The sequence below is a fragment of the Eulemur rufifrons genome, chromosome 5 (assembly GCF_041146395.1).
Source record: "Eulemur rufifrons isolate Redbay chromosome 5, OSU_ERuf_1, whole genome shotgun sequence".
Classification (NCBI taxonomy): domain Eukaryota; kingdom Metazoa; phylum Chordata; class Mammalia; order Primates; family Lemuridae; genus Eulemur; species Eulemur rufifrons.
In genome coordinates, this window is record NC_090987.1 from 52,876,054 (window position 1) to 52,888,744 (window position 12,691).

General features: G+C 38.5%; 1 protein-coding gene across 3 annotated transcripts in view; it reads left to right on the forward strand.

Annotated features, from left to right (window-relative positions):
- PTPN2 (protein tyrosine phosphatase non-receptor type 2) overlaps positions 1-12,691 on the forward strand; it is a 78,725-nt gene that overhangs the window by 27,899 nt on the left and 38,135 nt on the right. For all 3 annotated transcript variants that reach the window (XM_069468290.1, XM_069468289.1, XM_069468288.1), the window contains exons 3-4: positions 7,539-7,639; positions 11,311-11,409. In XM_069468290.1, the coding sequence (XP_069324391.1) occupies positions 7,539-7,639; positions 11,311-11,409 (200 nt within the window). The remainder of the gene's footprint in view (positions 1-7,538; positions 7,640-11,310; positions 11,410-12,691) is intronic.

Consider the following 12,691-nt stretch of genomic DNA (forward strand, 5'->3'; position numbering starts at 1 on the left):
AGAGGAATCACTGTACCTGATATTAAGACTTCCTGTGTAACTCCAGTGATCAAGACTGTTGGCAGAGGGATGGACACATAAGTCAATGGAATAGAATCCAGAAACAGACTCATAAAAGTATGGCAAACTGATTTTTGAGAAAGATGCAAAGCAATTTAATGGAAGAAAGATATAGGACATTCACAGCCCCCAAAAAGGAATCTCTACCTAAATCTCACACCTTATACAAAAGTTAACTTACAATGGATCATAAATGTAAAATATAAAGCTTTCAGAAGAAAACTGGAGAAAATTCAGGATCTAAGGCTAGATGAAAGGTTCTTAGAAATGATATCAAAAGCACAATCCATAAAATTTTAAAAAATTAATAAATTGCACTTAATTATGATTAAAAATTTTTGCTCTGCAAGAGATCCTGTTAAGAGAATGAAAAGATGAGGCCCTGTGCAGTGGTTTAGACCTGTAATCCTAGCACTTTGGGAGGATCAGTTGAGGCCAGGAGTTTGAGATCAACCTGAGCAATAAAGCAACAACTGGTCTCTTTAAAAAAAAAAAAAAAAGTAGAAAAACTAGCTGGGCATGGTGGTGTGTGCCTGTAGTCTCAGCTACTTGGGAGGCTGAGGCAGGAAGACTGCATGAACCCAGGAGTTTAAGGCTGCAGTGAGCTACGACGACACTACTGCACTCTAGCCCAGGCAACAGAGTGAGACCCTGTCTCAAAAAAAAAAAAAAAGAAAATGAAAAGATGAATACAGACTGGGAGAAAATGCAAACCACGTATCTAACAAAGAACTTATATCTGGAATATATGTAGAACTCTCAAAATTTAACAGTGTTCTATGGTAGACATTCTCTGGGCAAAAAAAAAAAAAGAAAATTAACAGTAAAAACCACTCCAGTTAGAAAATGGGCAAAAGATATGAGCACAGATGGTAGATAAGCAGCACATGAGCATATGAAAAATATCATTAGCCATTAGGAAAATGCAAAATAAAATAATGGTGGTGGGGTATCACTAGACATCTACTAGAACAGCTAAAATGTAGAGGCCACAATACTCTAAGAATGCAGAGAAACTGGATCTCATACAGTTTGGTATTCCTGACTGGTAGGAATATCAAATGGTGTAGCCACTCTGGAAAATAGTTTGGCAGTTTCTTAAAAAACTGAACATACAGTTATCGTATATGATCCAGCAGTTGCACTCCTGGGCATTTATCCCAGAAAAAGGCAACCTTATGTCCACATAAAAATACGTACGTGAATGTTCTTAGCAGCTTGTAATAGCCCCAAATTGGAAACAATCCACATGTCCCTCAGTGGGTACGTGGTTAGGGCTGGGGTGGGGAAGGGTGTGACCACCAAGGGGCAGCACAGGACCTTTGTGATAATGGAATTGTCTTGATTGTGGTGGTGGTTGCACGAATCCACACATGATAAAATGGAACTGCACACACTTACACAAATGAATGCCTGTAAAACTGGGAAATTGGAATAAGGTCTGAGGATTGTACCAGTGTCTTTCCTTGCTTCTGAATTTCATGGCCTTCTTGAACTGGGTCCTGGGCAGCACACTGCTAGGAGTGGGGGCTCCATGGTGAACTCGACAGGGTCTCTGGCTGCAACGAGCTTACCTCTGATAAGAAGCCTGCTCCTGGCTGGAGCCCTGGGTGCTGCCACTGCCCTCCGCTGAGCTTGCCTCTGCCCTCCGCTGAGCCTGCCTCTGCTGAGCTGAGCCTGTTGGCATCTTGCCTAACAGTAGCCTTTTGACAGAGGCCCCTGGTGTGAGCCACAGCTCTCCTGTGGGGAGCTCTGGCCTGGAGCACTCACGCTGGAGCAGGAGAGCAGCAGGAGCGTACAGGGAGAGTACTGTGTCACGGGAAACATGGCCTTGCTTCCAGGACCACCAGTTGTACTCAGAATTGCGGGGAGGATGTGGTTGTTTATATCTTAAAGTACAGATACATGATGAAATAGAACTTTGAAATTCCTGTAAATTTTTAAGATAAAATAGGAATTGTCAAGGAATTTTGTACTTTTAATATCCATGTATTAAGGAGATCTGTTGGTGAAAATAATCAAGAAGGACGGCTCCAGTCCAGCCATTCCATCTTACAGGAAAACAGACCCAGGAGCACTCACCATCACAGGGCGCTAGTGTCTCAGTAGCTGAGGTGCCCACAAAGAACATGGTGAGAGACTTACTGATTTTGCTATTTGAAGTGAAGATTGGTATATCTTATTTTATACAAGAATACAAGAAAGCTGTCCATTTTCCAAACCACATTAATGAAGTTTACGTATTTTGTAAAGATATTTTCCCAGACATTTTTTGCATTTCAGGGACTCTCAGCAACAGGTTAGGGCTTTTTCAGTTTGGAGATGTGTGGAATTAGGATTTAATCAATAACGTTGTCCTGTCAAGTTTAAGAACTTGAAATTATGATGGATTGAAAGAGACTGAAGACTTCAAGGACAATCAGCCTATTTTTTGGAGAAGGTTGAACCCTACTAGATGTTTCCAAAACAATATATGCTTTATTAGCAAGGCTGTGGTGGTGCATGTGTACCTTTGAAATACTTGATTAGTAGAACTCTCTCCATTCCCACTGCAACTACTTGGTTCAGCCCTGGTCACCTCTTTTTTTTTTTTTTTTTTTTTTTTTTTTAGACAGAGTCTTGCTCTGTTGCCCTGGCTAGAGTGCAGTGGCATCAGCCTAGCTCACTGCAACCTCAAACTCCTGGGCTCCAGTGATCCTGCCTCAGCCTTCCAAGCAGCTGGGATTACAGGGCCAAACCACCACACCCGGCTAATTTTTTCTAATTTTTTAATAGAGACGAGGTCTCGCTCTTGCTCAGGCTGGTCTTGAACTCCTGACCTCGAGCGATCCTCAGCCTCAGCCTCCCAGAGTGCTAGGATTACAGGCATGAGCCACCATGCCTGGCTCTCATCACCTCTTGATTAAACCTTCAGTGTATCAGTGTGTGAAATTGCCTTCCTCCTTGTTCCAGTCCATCTGTGCTGCTGGGAGTTATTTTCTTGAAATCGTATGTGCTCGTACCAGTCCTTTAGAGAACTTCACTGGGGTCCCGTCCAGTGCCTGTGCCTGTTGCACAGCCCACAAGGACCTGCTCTCGACAAGTTTTGCGACCTCTCCCTCATCTGCTAAGCTTTTTGGCCATTCTGAATTTACCACTCCTTCCTGATAGGCCATTCCCTTTTATGGATGTTCCTTCTGCTAGAATTCCGCTTCCTTCCTGGCCTGTGTAGCCAAGCCTCTCCTTCCACTAGGCCCGTGCAGGCAGCAGCTGATCAGGCTGCTTTCCACAGTCTTTACTGCAGTGAAGCACAGTACTTGCAGTCACTACTTCATAGAATTGTTTTCCTTTTAAAAAGCTTCCAACAAGTAATGTCTTATCTCTATGGCCCTGTTGCCTGGCTCTTACAATATGTTTGTTGACAAGAAATTGTATGAGTGCTGAAGGCATTAAACGTAAGGAACAGATTGTCACAGAGAAGTTTCCATGAGAGAGGCTGTGTAGAGAAGATTTGTCACAGGCTGGATCGTCACAGAAGTGGGATTTGTGTGAGAGATTGGGGGGGAAATCACACCTGAGGTGAGGTGTGAGAGGTGGTGCTGGGTAGAATTCAGGGTTTATGGAAAGGATGGTAAAGGCACCAACTTGGATGTGTTAGAGACAGTGTAATGTAGAAATATAGAGTTTCTTAAATCACACAAACCTAACTTACATTCCTATTTTGAGCTTCCGTAGTGTGTTATCGTATACTGATGACTTTAATTCCCTGAGTGACAGTAAAATGGGTGTGATAATGTCTACTTCACAGGGTTATGAAGATTTGGGAGAGATAACCCAAGTAAGATATGTCATACAGGCCTGACACATCGCGGGCACTAAATAATCCTACACTGTGGTTCTAGTTGATTATGTGGTCAATGAGAAACCTTTCATGAAATATAATAGAACTTTCTTTACAGAGCAAACAGTAGAAATGTATATAAGGTTTGTATTTCTTCTCCATTAATATGGTAGTGTTTACTGTGACTTGGATTTTAGTCAAGCTTTGCTTTTGGCTCATTGCTCAATTTATGAAGAAAATTCATAATATTTGTTCTTCAGCTATTTTACTTGTAGGGTTTAAGATGGTTGACATATCTATAAAAAAAAAAAAAAGACTTTGAGTTCTTGGCAGAAAAGTGCCATATAGGTATGGACATCAGTATTTGAAAACTTACTGATTACCCCTGGTTGAAAATAGGAAAATCTAAGAGGGAAAGTCAGCTGTTAATGTTGTACTAATAGAATTGGTCTTCTTCTGGCCTGGTTGGTAAGTTTTCTTTAGCTTGGACGTGGTGTAACCTTTTGAGGATAGTTATGATGGATGTGAATCCTCCTTCCTGTTTGACCTGCAAAACTTTCCAAAAGGAGGTACCTTTATAATAATGATAAATTTGGTGAAACCTGTGGGGTTTAAAAAAAAAAAACTTATTATGACAGTATTGAAAGAGGAAGCTAATCTGTGTTGTCAGCTGAGGCCACAGCTAGTCATTTCTTGAGAGATTGAACTGTTTCTCAGAAAACACAGTTTGAGGGTAGGAGGTGAAGGGACTGTTCATCAGAAGTTGGCTTACTTTTTATCCAAGTTATAAACCACAGTTCTGTGTGGGTATTGCATTTCTGCATTCACTCAGTGACAAGAATTAAGAACAGATGATGCCTATAGAAAAAAGTGTCTGTTCTTGATAGTTTGCTGCTGGCGTTATTATAGGTTGAGAAATAAGATTTCCTGTGGAATTGTGGTTTGGTTGCTTTTGTGGTATCTCATGCTATATAGTTTGAACTGTCTTCATTTTTCTCCCTTTACAGAATTCTTTTAAAAGATAGGAAAGGGGAAGATAACCATAGACTTAAAATGTTGGTAAAGTACTTGGGCTTTGGGATTTAAGCCGTATACCCCAAGGGTTATGGGACACTGTCATTTTGATGCTCTCATTCCAGAAGTTCCTATGGAAGAAGAAAGAGCATGTATTTTTCTGGGTTTTTAAAATTCAGAAGTTAAAAGTTTGGTTTGCAAGGATCAGTTCACAGATTTTGGGCTAATAGTAACAGGGCAGGGAAAAGGAGACCTGTGAGTCAGGTTGTAAGGGGGCTGGTGTCTGGTCTCACTAGACACTAACCTCTACTTTAAGTGAGTCTTGATTGAAGAAGAGGCAGTGCCCTGCTTTGTTATCCTTCGCCAAAGGATATAAATTTTAAGGTCACAGTTTCTCATAAAAAAGGGCTTTGATAGTTTCACTTCCTGAAACATATATTTGCAGTCTTTTTAGATAGTTATTTTAAGGTGATGTGTTTTAGTTAACACCAGAAACACTCTTGTTTTTTCTCTACAGTCTCTTCTGAATAAAAATGTTCTACCTATACTTTTAATTTTTTGTTAATCTTCTTAATAGAACAGAAGAATTAAAATAAATGTTTAGAAATGAAAGTGTATATTGAAGAGTTTTGTTTTTAATCAGTACTGAGAAGAAAATATAGGTTCAACCAACATTTGTAGCCAGTTCTAAATAGCCATAGAGTTTTCCCAAGTATCAACTTCCTCTTTTAGTATTATCTGTTAGCAAAATTAAAAAAAAATTGTTTTCCTGAGTAAATTCACGGCTTTCCTTTGCTTTTGCTGACTCCGTATAAATTAATATTAGGTGGGAAGCAAGGCCACTGCCTGGGACTGGGCCCTGCAAGGCTCCAGGTGCCTTTTAGATGGCACCTCCTCCACACTGGCTCCAAGGGATGGATCTGTGCTTTCATGCTGGTGTGTGCTTACTGTGTTGGGGGAACACCTGTTGTAGATTTTAAGAATGGAAAGAAAACGACAGTGAATTCTAGTTCAAAGTCCTGAGGGCAGGATATCAAATATTCTTAAAACCGAACTGCTGAAGGTCTTTTTCCAGGCTTATTTCCTCCATAGCTATGCAGTGGTCTGCGGTGGCACCATGCAGGGTAACCAGATTTCCAGCGCCTGTGAGACAAACCTTCCTAGTTTTTGTGGATTCTTATTGCACATTGGGCAAATGTCTGTTTTCAGTTGTGCAATAGATACGAGTAGCGTTTGGGTTTGTGTTCTTTCTGTGATTACAGCATGAGGAAATACATTCCTTTGGTGTGATATTTTAGTGGAACTTTAATTTTAAGGCTTGTATAGCATTCTAAAAGCACGCATTATTCTTTTATCTAAGGATATATGGTCTTTGTTAATTAGGTTGCTGATCTTTTTACTATTTCACATAATATAACAGTTAAAGGGTGATTAAACTGTTAAAAAAAAAAGTGACTGTTTAAAAAAAAAGTGCTTGTTGACATCATCTTTCCGAGAACACTAGTATATGTGATTTACTATAACAAGATCTTAGTTTTTCCTGTTGGCAAATGACATGTAATATTTACAGAGGTCTTGGGTTCGGTCCAGCAGAAACATCTCAGATAAATTGATGTGTGAAACTAAAACCATTTAACATTTTCTTTCATATGGAGACAATATAAACAGTTTTTTTAGTTTAAAAGCAAACAGAGAGTGAATATTTAGTATAGATTTCCTTGAGGGGAATAACTTATAATAGAATGTATTCTCCAGAGTTAAACGGTCAAACCTCATGTTTTCAGTTTAAAATTCAGTAATATGTTTCCAACAGTTGTGCATTTAGGATTCTCAGTGAATTCTGTGGTTACCCACTAGCTTTTTCTCCTTGTTGCATGTTTCTCTTTCTTCCTCATCTAAATGTATGAGATCAAGTATTGTATTTCACATATTTAAATTAGCATAAATTCTAAATCTGTGAGATTTTTACTTTTAAAAACTAGAAATATATCTAAACTGTTAACACAATCTAATGAAGTTATCTTCAGTGGTCTTTTAAAGAATACAGTTTGAATATTCCAACTGTCTTTAAATATTTTCAGCACGTAACCTAAACATAGTTAAGGGTTAAAAATTATTTAAATGTAGTCGAATGTATATCTATTCAGAAATAAAGAAACTGAAACATAATTTCCTGGAAATGTAGTCTCATCTCTTTGAGCCCAGTTATCTTTTTAAGGTAGACCAATTCTTAGGCACCAAGAATCTAAATGTTCTTTTTACTTATAGGAAGGTAAGTACTTTATTCGTTTTACTATATTTCACTCTGGTCAGTCTTTCACATTATAATAGCTAATGTACTACAAACAGAAGCACTTCCCTTTCCAGCTTACCGATGGACTAAATTAACAAAAACAAAAAAAGAAGAAGAAGAAGAAGAAGAAGCACTTCCCTTCCAGTACCACAGTAATAAACAAGATTCCGTTTTATGCTTCCTAAAAAAACAGGGAATAAGTTAGAATGTGTCTCAACTCCTCTATGGTGCTAATTTATTTTTGTTTTATTTCTCCTATCCTTTTATGAATACCTAGAACATTCATATTAAGAAAAAAGAAATGATAAAAATTTGAAATGACAGTTACAGTTTGTCATTCTCTATTTTCAGATGATCACAGTCGTGTTAAACTGCAAAATACCGAAAATGATTATATTAATGCCAGCTTAGTTGACATAGAAGAGGCACAAAGGAGTTACGTCTTAACACAGGCAAGTAGTATAATATCAAGCAGATGCCTGAAAATGAAGTTTTTGTGGTGGTTCTGCTTTAAAACAAAGCTAAAAGTATATCTTGATTTCTTTTGGAAATGAAACGTTATTTCAGTTTTTTCTGGTGATATAATGAATTATGGACATTATAAAGTTTTGAAGCTTTGAATATTTAAGGTAAAAGTCAAGTTATTTTTAATGTTATACATTCTGTGAAGGAAAAATTTTATGAAGTGGCTTAGGAGGCCAGTTCTTTGCAGGCAAAAATTCTCTTCCTTGCTTTATGCTTGACACAAGCTTCTGTTAATGCTGTCTTAGCTTCTTCCCTTTCTCTTTCCATACCTTGGAGCATCATCAGAGGCCCTTGACAGCACTTCTGTACCCCTTTGACACATACTTTCACAGAGTGCCATGCCTTGCATGCTGTCTGGCCATCTTCAGGGTTGGGGAGGATGCTGAGACCAGGTGCCCCAAGGCCAGGTGGTAAGCATTGTTCTCTATTATTTGTGCTTTGTATAATTTGAACCTCAGGGCAACCCTCTGTGGTAAATATTATTACCCTTATTTTATACATGAGGAATCTAAAGAGACCCAGAGACATTAAATAACTTAAGGTTATACAATAAGTAAGATGAAACCAAAATTCGAAGCCACATAGGCTCCATGGTTCCTGCCCTTGATCATTCTATTCTACTACCTGTGATTGCCGTGTGACCTTGGACAAGTTACTTAACTTCCCAAGCCTATGTATGCATAATCTACCCATCTACCTATCTAATCAGTCAGTCAATCTGTCTGTCTGTCTGCCAGTCATCTATAGGAAGATGTTGTGAGAAACTCCTGTAGTGCCTGGGTAGTATGGTAGGCCCTCCATGTGCTATTAGTTGTAGTAACACTGGTAATAGTAATCCTTTTATTAGTAAGATCCTTAAAGATCTTACATCCCATTATGATAAAGAAAATGCCTGGCTAATACTCTAGTGATTGTTTTTAAACCTCTTTTCCCTGTTGAACCATTTTTGTGTGTCCTGAGGGAGTCCTATTCATTTAGAGTGTAAGAACTCAGAAGCCTGTCTCCAGCTTTTTCTTCTCTCATGAATTCCCCCCTGTATTTTCCAGGTCTGTACTAGATGTTTTCACCTAGATCTCAAATTCTGCACATTCCATATCCTTTTTTACCAAGCCAGCTCCCTTCCTGTCCTCATCATCTGCCAAGTCCTTTCCCATTTTCTGCTGCCCCTGCCCCTTTTCAGAGCTCTCTTAAATATCACTTGTACTGATGTGGCAGCTTTTTAAAGTCTCTCCTTGCCACTGTCCCTACTATACAGGTGTAGTTTCCTAGTGCATACTCCCACTTCCACCTCACGGATGTATTCGTCTTCTCCCAAATGTGCACATAAACTTTCACACACCTTGCCGTATGCTTGGAGTGCCTGAGACGGACCCTGCCTTCCTCCCGTCCTTCCCCGTGCCCTCTTTGCATCAAGACTCTCTTCTTTTTATTAAGGCTCTGTTGTAGTGTCCTTCCTACTCTCAAGACATGATGGTTTATCCTTACTCTTGTAGCACTTGATGTGTTCATTAGTTGTACAAGTACTACTTCTTGCCAACTTTGCAAGCTCTTTGAGGGTAAGACTGCATCTCAGTTTTGCTTTTGCCCTTGTACCTGGTATGTTGTTTGGAACAGAGTTAAGTACTCAAAGTGTTTCGAAGGACAGAGAAAACTGAAGATGCTAAATGTTTATTACCTGAGCTTTTCTGATTGTCTTTAGTTACTTATTATTTTAATTGCCTTTTCCTCAGAGTTTTATGAATTAGTTTTTTAAAAAATCTGCTCCGTAGTATATTATATCCATTTTACAGATGAAGAAAATTGGTAGCATTGCTATTAAGTGAAAGAGCTGAGAAATAAATCCCTGTCCCTGTGATTGTTTTTTTTTTTTTTTTTTTTTTAAAAAGCCTGTATTCTATGCCAGGTATGGTGGCTCAATGCCTGTAATCCTAGCATTTTGGGAAGCTGAGGTGGGAGGACTGCTTGAGCCTAGGAATTCAAGACCAGCCTGAGCAACATAGTGAGACCTTTTCTTTACAAAACATTTAAAAATTATCGAGGTGTGGTGGTACATGCCTGTAGTTCCAGCTACTCAGGAGGCTGAGGCAGGAAGATCCATTGAGCCTGAGAGTTTGAGGCTGCAGTGAACTGTGCTGTCTCAAAAAAAAAAAAAAAAGAGTAAGTCCCTGTCTCCAAAAAAGAAAAAGAAAAACCTGTGTTCTTTATACCATAGCAACTGTTTTCCTATTTATTATTTAGTCTTTAGGACCACTAATGGATTTGGGTTATGTGTGTACATACTAAGGAGTGACCTCACTGGTGAATTGCTACATCCACATTTTTTAGATTAAAGAAAAGGGCATTCATTTTACTGGGTATTTTCTCATTGCTTTTTACCTTTAGAATGTATGTTTTGTTTTTGAAGTAGATGAAACAATAGCTAAATACATTGAGTGTGGAAAACTGTCTTCAAACATTAGATTGCGATTTTCTCATGATTCTCAGATTTCTAGCATTTTTACAACTTAACCTTAGAGTTTGTTCACTGAAGTAATACATATGGAGCATCTGTTACATACCAAGGAGTACATCTGCCCTATAGATGTGTTTAGTCTATGTTCTAGAACCACTTGCATCCCCTTGTTGCACGAGGGGCTGAAGCTCTTGGAGGCCCTGGCCCCCAGCGTCCTGACTGCCCTTAACTCACCACTCTACCACACTGCCCTATGAGTTGGATGCATGTTCATAGTTATTTTAGGTACAATAAAACTTCATTTTAATGTTCACTCATTTGAAATTAGTTGCAATTTGGACATGGACTTTTCATTGTCTTTTCTTTTTCCCTATGCTATCATAAGATAGATGATTTGCTTTCCCCATGGCATTATTGTAATGTGGACTATTGCCCCTTTAACTCTGCCCTTGAGAGTAGTGCTTTTGTAGATTTAACAGTTTCTAGGGGTTCAGGTACTTCCATGATTTCTGCTTTTTCTGGAAAATCTTTTTATAGTCGACTTAGGTTAGTTGGCTGGCCAGTGACAGCACAGACTCTCTCTTGCCATGGATCTTCCATGATCCATGGGAGGCAGAGCCTGTTTTCTGCTATACAAGATGAAGGGGACACAAATTTCCTTTGCCTACCTTCTTTACAGCTAGAACATGACCTATTAGATACTCCCACTCATGATTTTTGACCCTGCTTTGCTTATAGTAAGCATGAATACTCCAGCCACCTTCCTATGACAGTGCCAAAAAAAGAAAGATGTTGTAGTGCCAGCATCAGGAGCAGTGTCCCAAGTTGACTCTTTGGGACAGACTCTTGTCTGTGCTTAACTCTTGGTTCCTACCCAAGCCTGGTTCTCCAGCTCCCAACTCTGAAAGCCACCTGATATCTTAAACAATTCCTTTTTTGCCTAATTAAATAAAGGTCAGTTTTGATCATTTATAACCAAAAATTCTAACTAGTACAGACCTATTTTTGAATTCAAGTAGATTGAAAGTCTTGGTTTACTGAGCTTGTCTTTTAGCATCCCAGAAGCAGCCTTGGAGAGGCTTTCCCTGGGACCCTGCTCGTTCTTGTCCCCTTCCCTCATCTACTCTTTCTGCTCTGTTCTCACAGGGTCCACTTCCTAACACGTGCTGCCACTTCTGGCTCATGGTTTGGCAGCAAAAGACCAAAGCAGTTGTCATGCTAAACCGCATCGTGGAGAAAGAATCGGTGAGTAATATTTAATATTTACAGTCTAGTACACTGTATGTGATCATTAACTTATAAAGATTTTCATATTTTTTTGGAATATTTATTCCTTATTTTTGGCCTTTAATTGCTAAAGGCCAGTGGTCAGTGTGTTTCTGACCAGAAAAATTAATGTATCCTTTTCGTTTCTTGCCTTAAGTATTTATATAACAGTTGCAGACCATGAGTCTCTAAGATACAAATATAATCAAACAGATGCTGACAAGTAGTGATACACAAATCTTTGGAATCCCTAAGCTTTATTAGAATCATCATAATTTATTATTATCAAAAATATGGATATTTTCCACTTGGTTAAAACAGTCTTTTTTTCATCTTTATAAATGATAGTTGGCTCAGAGGTCATGAGATAATAAATATGTGCAAGTATAAATTTATTGAAATTTTAAGTTAGAATGTAATTACACAATGCCAGTTAGAGGTATACCTTTGGATAAGTCTTTTAGCTTCTGCAGCTTTAAAAGATTCCTTATGTATCAAGCAAGCAAATTAGACATTATTGTCAATAAGGTCTCTTCTAGGTTTAAGATCTGTGGTTCTTCAGATTCCCAGTTCTTTTTTCTAAATAGTTGTTGGTTTTCAATGATGGTGAAAATGTTCTGATCTATTTCTAATCTGAAGTGGCATTGATGTACCAGAATTTCCAACAGTGTCAGCATAGTCATTTACGGTAGTTTTTTGTGGTCTCCAGTATCACTTAAAAATGAAGTGATTGTCAGTTTGAGCAGCATTGCAAACTAGATGATTTGCAAGTTTTATCCCTTTCATTTGGGAGTATAATTACTGTGTTAATAAGATAAGACTGCTACCAGAATTTAGAAATCCTATTTATGGGATTAGATCTGGATGCTTAATAAGATTCAGGTTTCGTTATTTTGGGGATGATTACTTCATGGGTGGTGGTATATTCTTCATCAAGAGACCCATAATGTCTCATTATCTTTCGTTTTATGATATTAGCAGCTGTTATTGGTCAGTGCTTAGCTCCTTAATTCATTAGGGGTTACAAATGATGATATTCTATCTTTCCTTCTTCAGTTTTTGTTGGAATACTTCTATAAAAAGAAATTTCCCATTCTAGTTAGTTGACCATTTTTACATAGGAAAAGCAGTTTTCAAAATAGAGTTGATTCCCTAGTGTCCTCAACAGGTGACCGGTTAGGGGTATTTTTTAGTGAGGAGTGGCAGGAGGGGTTGATTACTATCGATTTAAACATATTTGATTCATTTCACTCCTTTACAG